General features: G+C 46.5%; 1 protein-coding gene across 15 annotated transcripts in view; it reads right to left on the bottom strand.

Moving 5' to 3' along the window:
• Window positions 1–24,226, bottom strand: part of LOC141917857 (protein Hook homolog 3-like) — a 170,464-nt gene that overhangs the window by 90,980 nt on the left and 55,258 nt on the right. For all 15 annotated transcript variants that reach the window (XM_074811453.1, XM_074811463.1, XM_074811454.1 and 12 more), the window contains 2 exons: window positions 23,556–23,639; window positions 7,495–7,658 (listed from right to left, as the gene is read on the bottom strand). In XM_074811453.1, the coding sequence (XP_074667554.1) occupies window positions 7,495–7,658; window positions 23,556–23,639 (248 nt within the window). The remainder of the gene's footprint in view (window positions 1–7,494; window positions 7,659–23,555; window positions 23,640–24,226) is intronic.

Here is a 24,226-nt window from a genome sequence, read left to right as displayed (position 1 = left end):
TGCAACAGGATTAGGGGAAAAAGCTGATAAAGCAGATGTTGTTGTGGGAGTCTACTATAGATCACCCAGCCAGGCTGATGACGCTGATGTATTATTCTATAAGGAATTAAGGGAAATCTCTAGATCAGTTGCCCTTGTTCTTATGGGTGACTTCAACTTAACTGGGACTATCAAACAGCAGACACAAACAGGTCCAGGAAATTCCTGAAGCATGTTGAAGATAACTTTTTGATACAGATACTAAGAGAGCCGACTAGGAAAGGTGCCCTCCTAGACCTGTTGTTTGTAAATAGAGATGGTCTCATGGGTGATGCGATGATTGGTGGCCGTCTTGGCCACAGTGATCATGAAATGGTTGAGTTTAAAATCTTTGGTGATATGAGAAAAACTGTCAGCAGAGCTACTACCCTGGATTTTGGGAGAGCAGACTTTGGGCTGCTAAAGGAACTAGTTAGTAAGGTCCCCTGGGAGTCTGCTTTTGAGGGTACTGGGGTCAGTAAATGCTGGTCACTTTTTAAGAGCCATCTCTTAAGAGCGTAGGAGCAGACAATTCCAAAGTGTTGGAAGTCAAGCAAGTGAGGCAGAAGGCCGGCTTGGATGAGGAGGGATCTCCTTCTGGAACTTAGGGGGAAAAACAAAGTGTATGGACTTCGGAAGCAAGGTCAGGCTGCACAGAAGGACTACAGAGTTGCCACTGTGGGGAGAAAATTCATACAACCAAAGCTCAATTGGAGTTGAAGCTGGCCAGTACTGTGGCAGATAACAAAAAAGGCTTTTTAAAGTATGCTAACAGCAAAACTGAAGAAAATATTGGTCCGTTACTTGATGAAGTTGGTCACCTCACAAATAGGGACGTAGACAAAGCAGAGACATTTAATGCCTTCTTCACCTCTGTCTTTAACACCGATGATGGGTCCTGGGACACCAGACCCCTGGGTTGGAGGACCGCAACTTGGGGAGTGAAGCTCCAGTTGACTTTGAACTTGTATGGGATTTGCAGGTGCAACTGAATGCACATAAGCCTGATGGGATTCATCCCAGGGTACTGAAAGAGTTGGCCAATGTTATTGTGAGACCTCTCTCAGTTATTTACCAATGGTCTTGGGAATCTGGAGAGGTTCCAGTCAACTGGAAGCTAACAAATGTTATTCCAATTTTCAAGAAGGGCAAGAAAGAAGACCCTGGTAATTACAGGCCTGTCAGTTTCACTTCCGTGCCTGGTAAAATTATGGAGAAGATTATTCTGCGAGTTACTGAAAAACACTTGAAAAGACAGTGCAGTCATTGGTCAAAGCCAACATGGGTTCATGAAGGGAAAGTCATGCCTTACTAACTTAATATCCTTTTATGACAAGGTTACCTGCCTAGTGGACGAAGGAAAGGCAGTGGATGTGGGGTTCTTTTTACTTATTTTAGTAAAGCCTTTGATACTGTCCCTCACAGTACCCTTCTGGACAAAATGTCCAGCATACAGCTAGACATATACACAACACAGTGGGTGAACAACTGGCTGACAGGTTGGGCTCAAAGAGTTATAGTAAATGGGGTTACATCAGGCTAGTGACCAGTCACTAGTGGGGTTCCCCAGGGCTCAATTTTAGGGCCAGTGCTCTTTAATGGTTTTATAAATGTTCTGGTTGCAGGAGTTGAATGTACATTACATAAGTTTGCCCATGATACTAAATTAGGAGGAGCCGTTGATTGCCTCGAGGGTAGAAAGGCCTTACAGAGAGATCTGGATAGACTAGAGCGCTGGGCAATCACCAACCATATGAAATTTAACAAAGACAAATGCCAGATTCTACACCTGGGACGGTGTAATCCTGGCTGTACGTATAGATTGGAGAACAAGAGGCTGGGGTGCAGCCCTGCAGAAAGGGATCTGGGGGTTTGGGTTGATGGCAAGCTCAATATGAGTCAACAGTGTGCCTTGGTGGCCGTAAGGGCCAACTGTATTCTGGGGTGTATTAAGCACAGCATAGCTAGCCGATCGAGGGAGGGGATTGTCCTACTATACTCAGCATTGCTGCAGCCCCACCTCAAGTACTGTGTGCAGTTTTGGATGCCTCAATATAAGAAGGACATCAAGCTATTAGAGTGTGTCCAAAGGAGGGCGACCAAGATGGTGAAAGGAATAGAGGGCATGACTTTTGAGGAGTAGCTGAGGATTTCGGGTTTGCTCCACTTAGAGAAGAAGAGACTGAGGTGTGATCTCATTGCTGTCTACAACTTCCTTGTGAGGGGGAGTGGAGAGGGAGGTGCTGATCTCTTCTCTCTTGTGTCCAGTGATAGGACATGAGGGAATGGCTTAAAGCTGCATGAGGGGAATTTCAGATTAGATATTAAGAAAAAGTTCTTCACTGAGATGGTGGTCAAGCACTGAAACAAGCTCCCCAGGAAAGTGGTCACGGCCCCAAGCCTGCTGGTGTTCAAGAAGTGTTTGGACATCACTGTTAGATATATGGTTTAACGTTTAGATTGCCTTGGGTGGAGTCAGGAGTTGGACTCAATGATCCTCATGGGTCCCTTCTAACTCAGGATATTCTATGATTCTCAGCTTGAGCCATTATTACCTTTCTTCATGATCATCATCCTCTCTAGAAACACCAAAAACAAAGCCTTCTGATGCACAGTGAAAAGGAAACAACAGTCCAATGCACAACACCACACAGTATGGAATTTTACTATCAAAAGCCTCGCTTATTCAAAAACATAGAAGCAGATCACTTTTATGATGCTTCTAATTCAATTACAATGTTTCTACATTGAAATATCACAAGGAAATGTGCGTGTCAATTGTGCTGAAAAGAAAAAAAATCTGAGATTTCTCTATGATAACATTGGAAGTTCTTGCAGAAGTATTCACTTCCCCCCCACACCTTTTGGGGCACAGAAAGTCTGAACATGAAAACTTTATCCTAGGGCTTATCCCAGTATTTTGTCCAGCTGTCCAACTTCCTTATACTGTCAATAATGTTGGCAGCCAGACCTGATCTTCAGATGTACTGAATGCTGTAGCTATCAATTTTTATTTTTAGATGTTATGCCTGTTCAGTGCCTCTGAAGAACCAAGTATTTTGGCTAGCATGTGAAGAGCACAGAACACGGTCTCTAATATGACAAACTCTCATCAATTTATGTAGGAAAAATTGCATCAAGTTGGCAGTGAGTAAAAGGAATAATCAAGAGAAACTTTGACAAAACATGGTGAATGAATGGAGAAGACAACTTTGTAGCACAGAGTGCGAAGTGCCATTGTGAATTTGACCCAAAATTAAAATAAAAAATTAATAAAGATACCCATAAAAGGGGATGTGGTCAATAAAGAGGTATAGCAGCAGTTAATTCAAGGAGAATGGAGATGAGATGGTCAATGGGAGTCCTAAGCCAAAAATTACAAAGGTTTCAATGATAGACTAGAACAGTCAAAGGACACAGAAAGTTGAGAAAACAGCTGCTGCACCACACTGCATATCAACAAAGCTGTACCTAGTAGACCTGTTTGGTCTACTAGAGCTGTAAGAATAAAAAGACATGTTGTCATTAGAAATCACGCAGGGAGAATGCAAAGAAAGGAGATGAAGGAGCACTGAAAGACAGAGATCCAGTGGACAGATGAGAAAGGTTTCAAAATGTCTCCAGAATCTTGATGTAAAGAGCATAGAAGAAGGTGGAATAACCACCGTTACAGGCAGTGTAGAAATTAAAGCAGGGGCGTGGGGGAGAGAAGAGAGAGAAAACCTGTTCAGTATAAACAGGAAGTGACAATCAGATTGTGGTAGGAATGGTTACAGATAATTAAGAAAAGTATCCTAAGATGAATTATAAGGGCAATTTAGAGAAACATGAATATACTATTTCTTTACAGTGTAGCTATATAGAGACAAGGAAAACATGCATTAGTTGGAGTGAAAGACGGAGAAGCACAGACTGATTTTCAAGAAACTAAAGGGAGGGAATCATATGTGAACACAAAGTGAGAAGAACTGAGAGAGGAAGGAAGCTTGGCAAGAGAAAGTAGAAGGATGGGAAAACACATGCACAGAAGGTCATAAAAGGTTACAGGAAAGCTGACAACAGAATTATGGAAGGGTGTAGGAAAAGAGGGCAGAAAGAAGAAAAAACAAAAGTGTAGACAGATGTATTGGGTGTACATGGTGAGGTTTTGGTAGCATTGGGGGAGGATCAGGGGTGGCCTTTGTGAGAAGAGGTAAGGGGCTGCCCTGTGCCAGACAAAGCCGGTTCCAGATCGCTCCATAAACAGACCCACCACAGGCCAAAGCTGAGCCAATTAGAGAAGCTGGTGATGCCTTTGTGAAAACATATTTAAGAAAGGGCAAAACGCCACAGAGGCAGAGAGGAGTGAGGAGGAAAGTGTGAGAAACAACAGTGTGAACACTAAGGTAAGAGAAGAAGGAGAGGGAGAAGATGCTCCAAGCACTGGAGCAGATATTCCCCTGTAGCCTGTGGGAGAGACCATGGTGGAGCAGATATCCACACTGCAGCCTGTGGAGGACCCCATGCTGGAAGCAGGTGGGTATTTCCTGAAGGAACTGCAGCCTGTGGAGAGTCCATACTGGAGTAGTTTCTCCTGACAAGAACTGTGGCCTGTGGAGAACCCCTGCTGGAGCAGTTCATGAAGGACTGCAGCCCATAGGAAGGACCCACGCTGGAGCAGGGGAAGAGTGTGAGGAGGAAGGAGCAACATATAGGAACTGTTATGGACTGACTGCAACCCCCCATTCCCCGTCCCCCTTGCACCACTCAGGGTGTGGGGGGAGATAAAAGGAGTAGGGAATGAAGGAGTGAAGTTGAGCCTGGGAAAAAGTGGGTGTGGGGGGAAGGTATTTTAAGTTTTTGTTTTGTTTCTCACCATCCAAATCTATTTTAATTGGCAACATTAAATTAATTTTCCCCAACTCAAATCTATTTTGCTCATGATGGTAAGTGATAAGTGATCTCCCTGTCTTTATCTCGATCCACGAGCTTTTTCATCTTAAGTTCTCCACCTGTCCTGTTGAAGAGAGGGAGTGAGAAAGCAGCTGGGTGGGCATCTGGCAGCCAACTAAGGTTAACCTACCACAGGAGACACTCTAGTTTCAATCAAAAGGGAAATCAGAGGGAAAATAGAGGAACAAGAATGAGAATGTGAGAGTGAAAGTGACCCACTTCTCTCAGCATCAGCTATGACTTTTGCAGACTGAAAGTGATAGTGAATAGGGAGTGCTTAGAGTTAAACATGGAAAAATATTTCCATGTGTTAGAGGAAATACAGAGGGGGAGTAGAGGTCACTTGAGTATTAAGTGATGTAAAGAGCGGCCACCACCTCCAGCAGCTCCAGCCCAGGATTTCTTCCTGCCTGGACACTGTAGCCCAGTCAGGTGCACTGGGGGACCTGGGGCCTCTGTTCAGGCTGAGGGATGCAGCTGCCACTTTCCCATTTGCAGGTTTAACCAGTAGTGAAGCTGAGCACATATCCCAGAGACACACACCGACACACACCAACACACAGAACACTGACACAGCCAGATATACAGACTGCCACAGACAAGGCATTACCTTCAACAGCACCTACATATAGGACTCTCATAAAACATAACTACAGGCAGCCAAGTCCCCTTCTTCCTCTTTGGCTGGTGGAGATAGAAGGTCACTAGTGAAGACACACACACACCACTCTCTAGATTCACAAGCACATGCACATTCATGGACCCTCCACCTGCCTGATATCCTTGCCAAGACCCAGGGTCTCCTATTCACTAGCTAGGCCACCTTGAAGTTTGCTAGTGAATACACACGCACACTCCCACACACCAAATTTGGGGAAGATACAAGCACTCAGCCCCCCCCCCCCAGCAGCTGGCACCAGGCACATGGTCTATGACCCACAGTCCCATTCCAGCCACCATCACCAAACACCTCACCTCACTCATGCCAGTCCCTCCCAGTACCTGTTTTTTGGGACACACATCATTCCAGCCCCAGTAGCTGGTGGCAGAGACCCCCACCTGCTCCAGTAGCTGGCACTGAGACTTCCACTTGCTCCAGTAGCTGACACCACAGGCCCAGGGCACCTACACCCCCAGTCTGACTCCAGTAGCTGACCACAAATCCACCCATGCTTGTCTCCCCAGTAGCTGACACCTAGTCCTTGCAGTCCTCACACACATGCACACACATACCCACAATTGCACTGGTCCCTTCCAGTAGCTGTCTTTTGGGACACACATTGTTCCCACCCCAGTGGCTGATGGGTGAGACCCTCACCTGCTACAGTAGGTGGCACTGAGACTCCCACTCAATCCAGTTGCTGACACCATTGACTGGGGATGCCTACACCCTCAGTCTGACTCGAGTAGCTGGCACCAAATCCACTCATGCTGGTTCCCCCAGTAGTTCACACTCCAAGCACAGAGTCTGTAGAACCCTCCCTAAATCCAGAGAGCTATGGCCCCTCCAACTACTGACTCTAGGACCCTCACTCGCTCCAGTAGCTGACACCACAGGTTGTGGGGTGCCTACAGCCCTGGTCTGCTGGCCCTAAACCCACTCACACCAGTCTCACCAATAGCTGGCAGTTAGTCCTCGCAGCACACATACACACGGGATAAAGAGTGGGATTACACCAGGAGATAGTTAAGAAAATATTAACTAAGATAGAACAGACTGCAGTGATCAGGCACAGGGCATACTGACCAGCCCCATTTTATACCCCTTTCTACCTAAACCCCTCTTTGTTCCTTCCCCCTGCACATTCCTTCATCAATCTGTATAGTTCTATCGATTCCTTCACCCCTCCCAGTCCAGTGTCCAGGATCTCCCCTGGTTTACAGTCTTATCAATTGCAAAGTCCTGGTTGGTCTTCCTGGAAGTGGCACCTGTAGTTTCTTGATAGCCCATCAATTAGTATGACTGGCATGCTTTGCTTCTTGTTGTCTCCATGTTTGTTTTGCAAGGTCCGTGTCACTGTATGTTTGGTTTCACTGCCTCTCTTATCATTTCTTGGTTAGGTTTGTGTCCCTGTATGTTCTTGTTTATGGTTTCCTCCTTTTCTTATTATCCCTTTTTTGCAGTGAAAAGGTCCTTGACCAGATAACCTTAAAGGAGCAGACACTCTTCTTCCACGTACCTTTACATTAAGGACTGTTTTCAACTTTCGGATAGCAAATAATTTCTTTTCAAATTTATAAATGGAAATACTTTGCTATTAAAAATACCGTCTGTAGTACACTCCATATCAAACTTTCAGCTAGGAACTGCTACAACTTCCAGGGGAAGGGAAGGGGAGTGGATGCAGCATTTCAGTATTTTCTTTAAAAAATGCACATTTTTCAAAGTCTGAGCTTATAAACAGGTAGATCATAACAGAAACTTCACTACTATGGTTATTGTGTGATCCATTATAATAATTTAGCATAAATGCCAGTAGAACCAAAAGCATACAAGTCATACTGGCTGTCAACTACAGTTTATCCACTTATGACTTTTTTTACCTGAATGTTTCTTCTTGGAGGTGCTCTAATTGAGTCTGTAGCTGCAAGTGCCTACGACCTGCAGGGCTGTTGGGATCTTCTATAGAATCAGATTGGTTCAAACGTTCTATCAGAATCTGGTTCTCAGCAAGTAAAATGCTCTTCTCCTCTTGAAGTGCTGCAACCTGTTGTAAGAACAGAACAGACTGGAATAATGGAGCTGTCAGCTATAAAGAGCAACTTTTTGGTGCACGCAGCAAAACATTAACACAACTCATAACTGGAAACATCAAAGTTCATAAAACTGTATTTCACAGGAACACATTGTAATTTTAATACTTTTTCATTTGATATGTGGATGTAACCAATGTACTACAGCATTAGGGACAGGATATACCATAAAGAAAACAGCATTCTTACCTTTATTTCTCAGAAATATCTAAAGAAAAATATCTTAGTTATCAAAGAAGATTATGTCACTGTATTAAAGTCTGCCTACTTTTCAAGCACCACCACCCCACGCGCACACCCTAACACCCCATAGTAAGGTTTTCTAACATGTTCTCCAAAGGAAACAATGTTTATACAATCACACAGAATATTCAAGTCTCTCATGGCCATGCCTCTCCAAGAATTTCTTTAATCCAATGGCCAATTGAAAATGGACTCGAAACAGGAAGAGATGCTTTGTGAAAACAGGCAGTGGGGCAGAGAAGCCAAAGTGCTGTGACTCAAAGAACGTCTGAAGCATAAGCTCATATTGTTAGACACTGAATGTCGTGGATTGAACTCAGCCTGTAGCCAATCACCACATGGCCAGTTGTTTACTTTACCCCCCCACCCCACCCCGGTGAAATAGGGGAGGGACAAAAAAAAGAAATTTGTAGATTGAATTAAAAAAAAAAAATTAGTAATAGTAACAAAACAACAGTAACAATAGTAACAATAGTAAGTCCAAACGAGTAAAATACAGCAGTGGCTCACCAACCGGCAACCGGTATGCAGCCCACCCCCAGCAGCGATCCCGACCGCACTAGAAATCCTGCCACCGACTGACTGGGAAACCGAAACTGAAACAGGCTGTGAGAGAGCAGCGTCCATATACTGAGTGTGATGTCACATGGTATAAAATGCTCCAATGACCGATGTGGACCCAGCCCTTCAGCTGTGCTCCCTCTCAGCCCAAGGAAAGTTAACTCTGTCCTGGCCAAAACCAGGACAGTCTCCACCCCTTATTCCATACCACTGACGTCATGCTCAGGTTCCAAATACATCCTAAGGAATCACCACCCCTTTTCCTGGGTCTCACAGATATCATTCCCTTAGTCTATGGGCCATCCTTCCAAAATGTCTACTGAGTTGATTTAGTCCATAACTTTGGGTTCCATCTGTCATGACAGTCTTTAAGGCTGGAGGAATGAGGTGGAGTCGACTCAGTCGGTGGAGCAGGAGGCTTTGGATGTGGCAGGAGGATGCTGTGAGGCACCAATTGCAATAACAGGGTTATTTGACAGTTCGATTCATTGGATATTCTCACCTAAAATCAAATCTCCCTGAGGCACACATCGGATCTCTCCATCCTCCTGCATTACCCACCAAGTGCACCCAGGTCCTTGGGCAAAAGCAATCCCACACATGGGTTTACCTTTACCCGCTGCAGGACCCAGACTGTCTTCCCCAGCATATTTTTAATGGGCACTACGGGGGCTTTATCCCCATCTACAGTATGTAGGAGGTTTGACTGAGCAGGGCCACCCTGGTTGGCAGATCCTCTGGTATTGACTAACCAGGTGGCTTTTGCTAAATGCACGTCCCAGTGTTTGAAAGTTCCACCTCCCATTGCTCTCAGTGTAGTTTTTAGCAACCCATTGTATCGCTCAATTTTCCCAGAGGCTGGTGCATGGTAGGGAATGTGATATATCCACTCAATGCCATGTTCTTTGGCCCAGGCGTCTATGAGGTTGTGTTGGAAATGTGTCCCATCATCTGATTCAGTTCTTTCTGGCGTGCCATGCCGCCATAAGACTTTCTCCTCAAGGCCTAAAATGGTGTTCTGGGCAGTGGCATGGGCACGGCCTAAGTTTCCAACCATCCAGTGGCTGCTTCCACCGTTGTAAGCATATAGTGTATGCCATGCCGAGTTTGTGGGAGCGTGATATAACCAATCTGCCAGACCTCCCCATATTTATACTTTGACCATCGTCCTCCATACCAAATGGGCTTTAACCGTTTGCTTGCTTGATTGTAGCACATGTCTCACATTCATGGATTACCTGTGCAATAGCATCCATGGTTAAGTCCACCCCTCGGTCACGAGCCCATCTATATGTTCCATCTCTTCCCTGATGGCCTGAGGAGTCATGGGCCTAGCGAGCCATAAATTGTTCACCCTTATGTTGCCAGTCCAGATCTACTTGAGACACCTTAATCTTGGCAGCCTGATCCGCCTGTTGGTTGTTCTGATGTTCTTCAGTGGCCTGGCTCTTGGGTACATGAGCGTCTACATGGTGTACTTTCACAACCAGATTCTCTACCCGAGCAGCAATATCTTGCCATAATTCAGCAGCCCAGATGGGTTTGCCTCTGTGCTGCCAGTTGCTCCGTTTCCACTGCTGTAACCACCCCCACAGCGCATTTGCCACCATCCATGAGTCAGTATAGAGGTGGAGCACTGGCCACCTTTCTCACTCAGCGATATCCAAGGCCAGCTGGATGGCTTTCACCTCTGCAAACTGACTCAATTCACCTTCTCCTTCAGCAGCTTCAGCGACCACTTGTGTGGGGCTCCACACAGCTGCCTTCCACCTTCGATGTTTCCTCACAATGCGACAGGACCTGTCAGCAAACAGGGCATATCGCTTCTCGTTATCCAGTAGTTTATTATATGGTGGGGCCTCTTCAGCACGTGCTACCTCTTCCTCTGGCACCATTCCAAAATCTTTGCCTTCTGGCCAATTTGTGATCACTTCCAATATTCCCAGATGGCTGGGGCTCCCTATTTGAGCCTGTTGTGTGATTAATGCAACCCACTTACTCCACATGGCATCGGTTGCATGGTGTGTAGAGGGGACACTCCCTTTGAACATCCAGCCCAGCACTGGCAGTCGGGGTGCCAGGAGGAGCTGTGCTTCAGTCCCAATCACCTCTGAGGCAGCTCAGACCCCTTCATATGCTGCCAGTATCTCCTTTTCGATTGGAGTATAGCAGTCCTCGGATCCTCTGTATCCCCGACTCCAAAACCCCAGGGGTCGACCCCGAGTCTCCCCTTGTGCTCTCTGCCAGAACTCCAGGTAGAGCCATTCTTCCCAGCTGCAGTGTAGAGCACATTTTTAACATCTTGTCCTGTCCGAACTGGCCCAAGGGCTACTGCATGGACTATCTTACGTTTAATTTGTTCAAAAGCTTGTTGCTGTTCCAGGCCCCATATAAAATCATTCTTTTTCTGGGTCACTTGATAGAGAGGGCTGACAATCTGGCTGTAATTTGGAATGTGCAGTCTCCAGAAACCCACAACACCCAAGAAAGCTTGTGTTTCCTTTCTGTTAGTCGGTGGGGACATAGCTGTTATTTTATTAATCACCTCCACTGGAATGTGACGACGTCCATCTTGCCATTTTACTCCTAAAAACTGGATCTCTTGTGCAGGTCCCTTGACCTTACCGTGCTTTATGGCAAATCTGGCTCTCAGAAGGATTTGGATTATTTTTTCCCCCTTTCTCAAAAACTTCTTCCGCTGTATTACCCCATGTAACGATGTCATCAATGTACTGTAAATGTTCGGGGGCTTCCCCCTGTTCCAGGGCAGTCTGGATCAGTCCATGGCAGATGGCGGGGCTGAGTTTCCACCCCTGGGGCAGTTGATTCCAGGTGTATTGGACACCCCTCCAGGTAAAAGCAAACTGTGCCCTGCACTTGGCTGCCAGAGGGATGCAGAAAAATGCATTAGCAATATCAATCGTGGCATACCACTTGGCTGCCTTCGACTCTAGCTCTTACTGAAGTTCTAGCATGTCTGGCACGGCAGCACTCAGCGGTGGCGTGACTTCATTCAGGCCACGATAATCTCCTGGCAATCTCCACTCTCCATTAGACTTTCCACTGGATATATGGGGCTGTTAAAGGGGGAGCGTGTCTTGCTAATGACTCCTTGGCTCTGTAGTTGATGAATCAGTTCATGGACAGGGATTACAGAGTCTCGGTTGGTGCAGTATTGCCGTCGGTGCACAGCTGTAGTGGCAGTTGGCACCCATTGTTCTTCAACCCTCAGCAATCCCACAACAGAAGGATCCTCTGAGAGACCAGGTAACACAGACAGCTGTTTAAAACCTTCTGTTTCCAAGGCACCTATACCAAAAGCCCACTGATAAACTTTTGGGTCCTTAAAATACCCTCTCCTGATATAATCTATGCCAAGAATACATGGAGCGTCTGGGCCAGTCACAATGGGGTGTTTTTCCCACTCTATTCCACTTAGACTCCACTCGGCCTCCAATACAGTCAACTGTTGTACCGGGTCTGGCTGAGCCAGAATTGGTTTTCCCCTGTAGCAGCCCTCATGGTGCTGTGTTTTATGCTGGGAGCTGGCAGGGTGTTGATAGCACACTGGTGTTGTGGCTACTGCTGAGTAGTGCTTACACAGCACCAAGGCTCTTTCTGACATTTTCCCCCCCACAGTGGGACGGGGTGGGCAAGATCTTGGGAGGGGACACAACCAGGACAGCTGACCCGAACTGACCAAAGGGATATTCCAGACCATATGACGTCTGCTCAGTATAAAGCTGGGAGAAAGGAGGAAGGGGGTGGGGTCACCCTTGGTCCTCCGAGGCAACCACTACGCGTATTGGAGCCCTGCTTCCTGAGAAGGCCCGACATCGCCTGTTCATGGGAAGTAGAGAATAAATCTGTTTTCTTTTTTTTTTGCTTCTGCACGCGGACCTTTGCTTCGCTTTGCTTATATTAAAACTGCTTTTGTTTTACCCACAAGGGTTGTTTTGTTTTCCTATCTTATTTTCTTTCCCCTCTTTGCCCTGTTGAGAAAAAAAGGGGAAAGGGGGGGAAGTGATAGGGTGACTTGGTGGGTACCTGGCATTTAGCCAAAGTCAAACCACCACAGTCTTTTTTTGGCGCCCAACGTGGGGCGGGACAACAGCAATTTTATATTAATTGTGCTATAGCTATAGCAGTTAGTAAGTGACAAGCTCTTGTGCTGGTCACGGGTTTGTTTATTGCTCTGCTTATCTTTATTTTGCTAAGCTTGGGAACATGCTGGAAGAAATTGGGAACATCATGAGTAGTTTTATTCTGCAGGCTCCCGAAGTACTTATTAATCCTTATGTTAGCTCTTTGATACTGTTCATTAATGCTGTTCGCCTATTGTGGGTTGTGTGGAGCTCGTTAGGTTTTTGGTGTAAGAGAAAGCAAATTTTGGGTGAGAGAATACCAAAATGTGCCCTGAGGCGGCCTGTCCCTGGGTGGCAGGGGGAGTGGAAGGATTTGGGCAGATTCCTAGGACGGTTATCACCTCCTGTAGCCTGGGATCTTACCCCTGAACAGGCAAGCAACCCCGCAAAACTGACACAACACCTGATAGAAGGGTGCCTTGCCTATCCCAGTGAAAATCAGCAACTCCCAGCGCTGTACTGGGGCCTGGCCTGTGCTTATCGAGCTGCAGTTCAGTGCTCTCAAAGGACTGTGGTGGAGATGGGAACTCAAACAATAACAACAACAGCAGAGATTGCCCCAGTAGTAAAAAAGAAACAGTGGACAAGGAGAACAACAGGTCCATACCCTCGATTAATAAGGGACGAAAAAGAGGAGGAAGAAGCGAGTCCTTCAGCAAAGGGGTCAGAAGAGGGAATAACAGAACTCAAACAGGAGGCAGAAACTACCCGGTCCCTGACGTCATCAGAACTGCGAGACCTGCGGAAAGACTATAGCCGCCAGCCAGGTGAGCGGATTGCTGCCTGGCTGCTTCGATGCTGGGATAATAGGGCTGATGCTCAGCAGCTGGAAGGTAAGGAAGCCCAACAGCTGGGTTCCCTTGCTAGAGATCGAGGAATTGAAAGGGGAATTGGAAAAGAAACAGGAATTTGCAGTCTGTGGAGACGGCTCCTTTCAAGTGTTAAAGCAAGATATCCTTTCAAGGAAGATCTTACGGACAACTCCCCAGGGAAGTGGGCTACTGCGGATGAAGGTGTCCAGTACCTGAGAGAATTAGCAGTGCTGGAAGTCATCTATGGTGATCCAGATAATGATGAAGCCCCTAAAAATCCAGAGGATGTCCTGTGCACACGGGCCATGTGGAGGAAGGTGATTAAAGGTGCGCCATCCTCGTATTCTGCCGGCTTGGCTGCGATGTACTATCCAGAAATGGATGTGGGAGAAGGACTAAGATGTACACCAACTGTGGAGGCAGTCTCTTCCTGGCTTCAGAACTTTGAAGAGAGTCTTGGTAACTCCTCATCTCTACGGGCGAGTGCCTTAGATGTCAGAAGCACCCCAAGAAATCAGTTCTCTTCCATCCCAGTCAGAGGGAAAGGGAAACCCAGGCGCACGACGTGGCGAACTTTGGTTCTTCCTGCGTGACCAGGGGGAGGACATGAGGAAGTGGGATGGTCAACCCACCTTCAAGTTGGAAGCTCGTGTACATGAATTGCGAGGAAAGACCCCTGCCAAGAAGAAGACATCCAAGAAGGTTGTTAATGTAGCTGGTGTGAAACCGCAAGAAAGTAATCAGCAATCTCCCAGATACAGGAAGAATGAGATCACCTCCCTTGGCCCTGATGAAGGAGTCTCCGGCCTGGCACAGCAAGGGTCAGACAGTGAATACTCTGACCAAGAACAGGAATAGAGGGCCCCTGCCTCCAGCCAGGAGGAGGAAAGGGATGATCGGGTGTATTGGACAGTGTGGATTCGATGGCCTGGCACATCAAATCCACAGAAGTACCAGGCTTTAATCGACACCGGGGCACAGTGTACATTAATGCCATCAAGTTATAGAGGGGCAGAACCTATCTGGATCTCAGGAGTGACAGGAGGATGTCAAGAACTGTCAGTACTGGAGGCCGAGGTTAGCTTGACCGGGGACAAGGGGGAAAAACATCCCATTGTAACTGGCCCAGAAGCCCCTTGTATCTTGGGCATTGACTACCTCAAGAGGGGGTATTTCAAAGACCCAAAAGGATACCGATGGGCTTTTGGTGTGGCCAGTGTGAACACAGAGAAGGTCAAACAGTTGTCTAATCTGCCTGGCCTCTCAGAAGATCCTTTTGTTGTAGGACTGTTGAGAGTTGAAGAACAACAGGTGCCAATTGCTATGAGGACCGTGCACCGACGGCAGTATCGCACGAACCGAGACTCTCTGGCTCCCATCCAAGAACTGATCTGTCAACTGGAGACCCAAGGTGTCATCAGTAAGACACATTTGCCTTTTAATAGCCCAATATGGCCAGTGCGAAAGTCTGACGGAGGGTGGAGGTTGACAGTAGACTATCGTGGCCTGAACGAAGTGACGCCACCACTGAGTGCTGCTGTACCGGATATGTTAGAGCTCCAATATGAACTGGAGTCAAAGGCAGCCAAGTGGTACGCCACAATCGACATCGCCAATGCATTCTTTTCAATTCCTTTGGCAGAAGAGTGCAGGCCACAGTTTGCTTTCACGTGGAGGGGTGTCCAGTATACCTGGAATCGACTGCCCCAGGGGTGGAAGCACAGCCCCACTATTTGTCATGGACTAATTCAAACTGCACTGGAAAAGGGTGATGCCCCTGAACATCTACAGTACATCGATGACATCATTGTGTGGGGCAACAAGGCAGAAGAAGTGTTCAAGAAAGGACAAAAAGTAATTGAGATTCTTCTGAGAGCTGGGTTTGCCATAAAGAAAAGCAAGGTCAAGGGACCAGCACAGGAGATTCAGTTCTTGGGAATAAAATGGCAAGATGGACGCCGCCATGTGCCTATGGAGGTTGTCAACAAGATAGCAGCTATGTCTCCACCGACCAACAAGAAGGAAGCACAAGCTTTCTTAGGACTTGTGGGATTTTGGAGGATGCACATTCCAGGTTACAGTCAGCTGGTGAGCCCTCTCTATCAAGTAACCCGAAAGAAGAACCATTTTGAGTGGGGTCTTGAGCAACAACAAGCCTTTGAGCACATCAAAGAGGAGATAGTTCGGGCGGTAGCTCTTGGGCCTGTTCGAACAGGACCAGATGTGCAAAATGTACTTTACACATCAACTGGGGAGCATGGCCTCACATGGAGCCTCTGGCAGAAGATACCAGGTGAAACTCGGGGTCGACCATTAGGATTTTGGAGCCGGGGATATCGAGGATCAGAAGCCCACTACACTCCAACTGAAAAGGAGATACTGGCAGCATATGAGGGGATTTGAGCCGCTTCAGAAGTTGTTGGTACAGAAGCACAGCTCCTCTTGGCACCGCGATTGCCTGTACTACATTGGATGTTCAAAGGAAACATCCCTTCTACACACCATGCAACCAGTGCTACCTGGAGTAAATGGGTAGCGTTACTCACGCAACGAGCTCGACTGGGAAAACCCAACCGTCCAGGAATCCTGGAAGAGATCATGGACTGGCCAGAAGGTAGAGATTTTGGAGCACTGCCTGAGGAGGTGGCTCATGCCCAAGAAGCACCACCATATAACGAGTTACCAGAAGATGAAAGGCGGTATGCTCTGTTTACTGATGGATCCTGTCGTGTGGTAGGAAATCATCGGAAGTGGAAAGCTGCTGTGTGGAGCCCCACAAGACAAGTCATTGAGGCCACTGAAGGAGAGGGCGAGTCAAGTCAGTTTGCAGAAGTAAAAGCGATCCAACTAGCCCTAAAGATTGCTGAATGAGAAAAGTGGCCAGTACTGTATCTCTACATTGACTCCTGGATGGTGGCTAACGCCCTGTGGGGGTGGCTACAGGAGTGGAAGAAGACCAATTGGCAGCGCAGAGGTAAACCCATCTGGGCTGCTGCACTGTGGCAGGACATCGCTGCCCGAGTGGAAAACATGGCTCTAAAAGTACATCATGTAGATGCCCACGTGCCCAAAAGCCGTGCCACCGAGGAACATCAAAACAATGAGCAAGTAGACAAGGCTGCTAAAATTGAAGTAGCTCAGCTAGACCTGGACTGGGAGCGCAAGGGTGAGCTATTTGTAGCTCGATGGGCCCATGAAACATCCAGGCATCTCGGGAGAGATGCAACGTACAGATGGGCTCGTGATCGAGGGGTGGACCTGACCATGGAGGCCATCTCACAGGTCACTCATGAATGCGAAACATGTGCTGCAATCAAGCGAGCCACACGAGTAAAGTCTCCCTGGAACAGAGGGCGATGGCTGAGTTTTCGATATGGTGAGGCCTGGCAAATTGACTATATTGGACCATTGCCACGAACACACCAAGGCAAACGCTACATACTCACCATGGTGGAAGCAACTACTGGTTGGCTTGAGACGTACCCTGTAAATCATGCCACTGCCCGAAATACCATCTTAGGTCTTGAAAGGCAAATTTTATGGCGACATGGTACTCCTGAAAGAATCGAATCAGACAATGGGACCCATTTTCGAAATAATCTCATAAACTCCTGGGCAAAGAAACACGGCATTGAGTGGGTGTATCACATCCCTTATTACCCACAAGCGTCTGGAAAGATTGAAAGATACAATGGACTGTTGAAGACTATGTTGAGAGCATTGGACAATGGGGGATGGAAGCACTGGGATATAAATTTAGCAGAAGCCACTTGGCTAATTAACACCAGAGGATCTGTTAACCGTCCTGGTCCTGCCCAAACAAAACCCCTTCATACTGGGGGAGGAGATAAGGTCCCTGTAGTACACACAGGGAAATGGCTGGGGAAGGCAGTGTGGATTGCTCGTCCCTTGGGAAAAGGCAAGCCCACTCGTGGGATTGTTTTTGCTCAGGGACCTGGATGTACTTGGTGGGTAATGCGGGAGGATGGGGCTACTCAGTGTGTGCCTCAAGGAGATTTAACCTTGGGGGGAAAATAATCTGTGGGCTGAGTTGTATGTTGCAGGAAGTGATGGAGGAAGTAGGAACGACGAGGAGTGAACCAGATACGTGTGATGATGACCCAAACCTAGCCGGTGCTGGAGTCCAACAGTCAAACATACTGCTCCTGTCCTGAACATCCATCTTGACAGATGGCAGCCAAGTCACTGTAACATCTGGAGGAGTGAAGAAAGCTTACGGAATGAATAAATGAGTGTTATGTGGACCTGGGCATGACGTAAATGGTATGGAATAAGGGGTGGAGACTGTACCGGGTCTGGCTGAGCCAGAATTGGTTTTCCCCTGTAGCAGCCCTCATGGTGCTGTGTTTTATGTTGGGAGCTGGCAGGGTGTTGATAGCACACTGGTGTTGTGGCTACTGCTGAGTAGTGCTTACACAGCACCAAGGCTCTTTCTGACATTTCCCCCCCCACAGTGGGACGGGGTGGGCAAGATCTTGGGAGGGGACACAACCAGGACAGCTGACCCGAACTGACCAAAGGGATATTCCAGACCATATGACGTCTGCTCAGTATAAAGCTGGGAGAAAGGAGTAAGGGGGTGGGGTCACCCTTGGTCCTCCGAGGCAACCACTACGCGTATTGGAGCCCTGCTTCCTGAGAAGGCCCGACATCGCCTGTTCATGGGAAGTAGAGAATAAATCTGTTTTCTTTTTTTTTGCTTCCACGCGCGGACCTTTGCTTCGCTTTGTTATATTAAAACTGCTGCTGTTTTACCCACAAGGGTTGTTTTGTTTTCCTATCTTATTTTCTTTCCCCTCTTTGCCCTGTTGAGAAAAAAAGGGGAAAGGGGGGGAAGTGATAGAGCGACTTGGTGGGTACCTGGCATTTAGCCAAGGTCAAACCACCACAACTGTTGAGACCCCCCTGTCACTCCTGAAATACAAATGGATTCTGCTCCTTTAAAATTTGATGGCATTAGGGTGCATTGAGCACCAGTGTCCACTAAAGCCTTATACTGCTGGGGGTCAGACGTGCCAGGCCATGGACTCCACACGGGCCAATAAACTCCACTGTCCCTGTCCTCTGCCTGGCTGGAGGCAGGGCCCCTCTAATGTTGGTCATGATACCTGCTAACAGCAAATGGGTTAGTGTGGCGTGCACGGGTTTCAGCCTCATCTTGATCACTCACTTCTTGTGAATACAAGTCAGAAGTTCTTCTCATAGGATCATGAGCAAAGTCGACTTTTCGGATCCATTTGGTCACTTGATTACTGGAAACCGGAGCAGCATTTCTCCTGAAAGGACCACGTTCTGTACTTGTTCTTCCTTCCAGCTCACATACCCGCTTTTCTAGGAGGTAGGTAGGTTTTCCATCCCATTTCTTCATGTTTTCTCCATGGTCACGCAGGTGATGCCACAGCTTCCCCCGTGGTGTGTACCGGTTCTCTCGAGTAGAGAAACGACTGCTCCTAATAGCCGAGATTCTAGTCTGTGCAGGTGGGGAGTAGGACATGTCCTCTTTAAATTGATGGAAATCTTGAGATAAGTTGTTCACAGCCACGATGATGGGGGAAGAGACATTTTCTTCATATTGTCGCAGTCGGCGAGCCACTTCATTCATTATTGGTCCCTCTTCGTCTCTCCAGTCCATTACTGCTAATGCACTGGCATATGATGAGGGTGTGCTCCGTACAAACTTCCGCCACATGGGCCGGGTGCATCGGACTTCATCTGGATCTGTGGGTAGCTGTGCATTATCTGGGTCATAGTAAACTGCCTCCCGCACAGCCAGCTCCCTCAAGTACTGAATGCCTCTCTCCATAGTGGTCCACTTACTTGGTCGACATATAAAGTCGTCCTTGAAGGGATCCCTCTCCCTCACACTTGACAGAAGTCGCTTCCAGAGACTGAGATTTTGTGTCTCCTTTCCAATGGCTTTGCCAATGCCCCCTTCCCTAGACAGGGATCCCAGCTGCCTCGCCTCCCTGCCCTCTAGTTCCATGCCACTGGCCCCACTATCCCAGCGCTGCAGCAGCCAGGTAAAGAGTTGCTCATCTGGATGGCAGCTGAAATCTTTTCTTATGTCTCACAACTCACTCAGGGATAAGGATTGGGTGACTATCACTGGCTCTGCCTCCTCCTCCTGTTCTCGTGATGGGCCTGGTTCATCATCACCCTGTACACTGTGAGGGGATTTTCTTGTGTATTTCTTCTTCTGTATGGGAGCAACTGACACCGTCATGGGTTGGTTCTCTGGTTCAGCTGCAGCACCTGTCCTTGGGGTTGTAGTGGCTGCAGTTTCTGTTACTTGGTTACCAGGTGCAGAGACCTTCTCTTCCTCTTGAGGGTGCTGAACAGTGTTTAATAGCACTCGGTAGGTGTGGGCTATGCCCCAGCATGTTGCAGTGAGCTCTGCCTCTCTGGAATTACCCGGGTGACAACATACTTTTTCCAAATATTCCACTAGTTCTTCAGGATTCTGCACCTGTGCAGCAGTGAAGTTCCAATACACTGGAGGTGCCCACTGTTCTAGGTACTTGCCCATGCTACTCCACACCCCCAGCCACTCATAATTCTCCAACCTTGGGGTAGGTTTCCAAGTGATATTCTTAAATAGTTGCTTAACCATGAACAAAACCAGAACCACATGCAGGAACACACTAGCTCCTAACAGCATGGCAACCATGTTTATGTCAACATTCCAAAGATATTTGAACTCCCCAAATATCTCAAACACAATTGTAAATAGCCCCAGGACCGATGACTGCACGCTATCATAGATGAGCATCACATAGTACAACAGAAACAAAATCTTAACCCAACTCTCACGGAAGGTGAGCAACAGCATGGGAAACACGTATTGCAAATGAGGTGATAAGATCTTAAGGAGCCAAGCAATCCACATTTTACCCCTTTTGTTGTTATCTCAAACAAAAAGAAAAACCTCGGGGCCCCACATTGGGCGCCAAAAACTGTGGAGGTTTGAACTCAGATGGCAGCCAGACGCCACGTGGCTGGCCGTTCACCTCCCCCCTCCCCGGTGAAATAGGGGACAAAAAAAAAGAAGAGAATTCGTAGGTTGAATAAAAAGAAATAATTTACTATATATAACAAGAGAACAACAGTAACAGTAGTGAGTCCAAAAAGAAAACGGGTAAAATGCAGCAGTGACTTACCGAGCGCAGCAACCGCCCCCCCCCAGCAACACGCAACCGGACCGGAACCTGAAAATGGCGCGCGCCCAAGAGAGCCTGCCCACCTGTATCCCTGGGCATGACATCACATGGTATGAAATACTCCATTGAAATTTAACTCCATCCTGGTCGAAACCAGGACACAATGGCTTTGTCAATGCCCCCTTCACTAGACAGGGATCCCAGCTGCCTCGCCTCCCTACCCTCTAATTCCATGCTACTGGCCCCGCTATCCCAGCATCTGAGCAGCCAGGTAATGAGTTGCTCACCTGGATGGTAGCTGAAATCTATTCTCATGTCTTGCAACTCACTCAGGGATAAGGTGATACAGAGAAATGACCACTTTCCTTGCAAATTATTTACTTATAACAACATATGATGATTTCTGAACGTTGCCTAAGAATCCGTCTTGCCCAGACTGTTTTGTGGATTCAGTGTAGCTTACCAGATAGTTTGGGGATTGGCTATGATAAGAAAGTAGCAGGTAGCCCTGGGGTATGAATTAAAAAGATAACTCACTGATAGCAGACTCAAATGGGCACTTAGGCAAACTTAAACTTGAACAAAAGGACTCAGAGATGTTATCTAGGGAGGATGATCTTGCCGATTTAGGAAGAAGACACCTGGACTTTGCTTCACAGCGCATGCCCACGTACTTCTCCCCTTGACCACCAAAGACCCTCACCCTATTTCTACTAAGCATGCTCAGACTATGCAAGTGAGTTCCGAGAAATAATTATAATAATCACGCCTATTCCCCGAACTAATTGTAATAACCCGGCCTTTCCTAATGAATATGTATGCTTTGTTGTAATAAATATTTGGCTACTTGCCAGAGACGGTGTGCAAGCTTTGTGGAGAAATCCCCTTGCACCCTGGCTGGAATAAACATACCTGCTTTATAACTCTCTCCGAGTTGTAGAGTTTGTTTCCGCATGTCAAAGGATTGGGTGACTATCACTGGCTCTGCCTCCTCCTCCTGTTCTCGTGATGGGCCTGGTTCATTATCACCCTGTACACTGTGAGGGGATTTTCTTGTGTATTTCTTCTTCTGTATGGGAGCAACTGACACCGTCATGGGTTGGTTCTCTGGTTCAACTGCAGCGCCTGTCCTCGGGCTTGTACTGGCTGCAGTTTCTGTTGTGGACTTTGGAGTGGTTGTACTGTCTGTTACTTGGTTACCAGGTGCAGAGCCCTTCTCTTCCTCTTGAGGGTGCTGAACAGTGTTTAATAGCACCTGGTAAGCGTGGGCCAGGCCCCAGCATTTTGCAGTGAGCTGTGCCTCTCTGGAATTACCCGGGTGACAACATACTTTTTCCAAATATTCCACTAGTTCTTCAGGATTCTGCACCTGTGCAGCAGTGAAGTTCCAATACACTGGAGGTGCCCACCATTCTAGGTACTTGCCCATGCTACTCCACACCCCCAGCCACTCATAATTCTCCAAACCTTGGGGTAGGTTTCCAAGTGATACTCTTAAATAGTTGCTTAACCATGAACAAACCTGAACCACATTCAGGAACACACTGGCTCCCAGCAGTTAGATGACCATGTTAATGTCAACATTCCAAGGATATTTGAAATTCCTGAATTTCACAAACACAATTGTAAATAGCCCCAGGGCTGATGACAGCACCCTGTCATAGATCAGCATAGTACATAGTACAGAAAAAACAAGATCTTAACCCAACTCTCAGGGACTGTGAGCAGCAGCATGGGAAATACATATTGCAAATGAGGTGATAAAATCTTAAGGAGCCAACCAATCACATTATTACCCATTCTGCCATTATCTCAAACCTCAGGCCCCACGTTGGGTGCCAAAAGACTGTTGTGGTTTGAACTCAGTGGTTGGAAATTGCCACGTGGCTAGTTGTTTACTACCCCCCCCCCCCCCCCGGTGAAATAGGGGAGGGACAAAAAAAAAAGAAATTCGTAGGTTGAATAAAAAAAAAAAATTAGTAATAGTAACAAAACAACAGTAACAATACTAAGTCCAAATGGGTAAAATACAGCAGTGGCTCACCGACCGGTGACCGGTATGCAGCCCACCCCCAGCAGCGATCCCGACCACAGCAGGAATCCCATCACGCCAACCCAGAAATCGAAACCGAAATGGGCCGTGAGAGAGCATGTGTTCGCCTATATGCTGAGCTTGACGTCACATGATATGGAATACTCCAATGACCAATCCAGGCCCAGCCCTCTAGCTGTGCTTCCTCTCAGCTCAAGGAAAGTTAACTCTATCCTGGCTGAAACCAGGACACTGTACAATTAAAATGCAGGTAGGAGGGGAAAAGAAAGAATATAAATATCCCAAGAGAAAGGAAAGTTTTGATCAGAACTTGCATCCGACACAACAAAATCAAGCAACTGTGAAACACAAATTAATAAGGCACAAGGCTTCATTAAGTCCAGGCATTACTACTTGGCTAAAAGCCAAATTATACATCAAAATAGGAATTGCTTGAAATGGATCTTCTGGGTTTGAGGTTTAGATGCCTTTCAGATCAGATATGCTCAGTTTACATTAAAACTCAGTTTATGCATAGGTGATAGTCTAGAGTAACTTTGATTTGGTTGTAACTTTTTAATGAAATCATTATACCAGCAAAACTCCTCCTAGGATTTCTGTAACTCATGAGTTGAGCAATGCAGCTCATTTCTTGCTTGAATGAAAAAAAGCTTTGTCAGTACCAATCACCTTAATGCTGACATAACTGAATCAATACAAGTGGGCATGCACTTTTTGCTCTGCTAACATGGATAAAGAAATAGAGCAATTGAGGAATTCATTTTTTTTTTTAAATATAAAAGGTAGATTTCCACAATAATCCTTTCCTTCAGATGTCCAAGAATTAATATACTTTTTTCTCGATTTGAAGATGACCCACCTGCATATCTAACTCATGACATCTCTGGGCAATTTCTTCTTTTGTTGCTAGGGCTTCATTTAATTCTTCTGTAGTTTTCTTCAACTATGATAAACAACAATCATTTTTAGTTTCATAATCATACATCTCTATAAATGATATAGCAAAATTATGAATTATATGATTGCAAAGTCTTTTTTTGCATTTATGTAATATTGAAGTTTGGGGAAAAAAGAAAAGCAATTCTGCTTCTACAATGAAACAAAGCAGCAACTGTAATCATTGTTTAATTTGTCTAACAAAGGTAAATATTGCTGAAGGTGATATTTGGTCTTGAAACAAAACATTGAGGTTATCACATTTATTCTGTAACTGAGCTCCCCCCCCAAACCAAACAGCTTAATTCTGATGTATCTATTGCCTCTGTACACAGAAAAAAAAAAAGCATCAATACCACTTTTCTTTATGGATGAAAAGAATACATAATTTCAGTTTTTAATCCACTTTTCAAATACACAGAAGATTGGGAGGTAGAATACAAGGAATAAACAGTTAAGGTAAAACCTGTCTAGTCACTGGGAACTACTCTTACTGTACAACAGCGGAAACAATCAACATTGTGATAGAGAAACCTACCCATCTGAAAAAAGACACTGAATCTTACAAGCAGTGTGGAAACATTTCAGTTTTTC

This window comes from Strix aluco, chromosome W (assembly GCF_031877795.1).
Source record: "Strix aluco isolate bStrAlu1 chromosome W, bStrAlu1.hap1, whole genome shotgun sequence".
Taxonomy (NCBI): Eukaryota; Metazoa; Chordata; class Aves; order Strigiformes; family Strigidae; genus Strix; species Strix aluco.
This window is presented reverse-complemented; position numbering and strand designations above follow the sequence as displayed.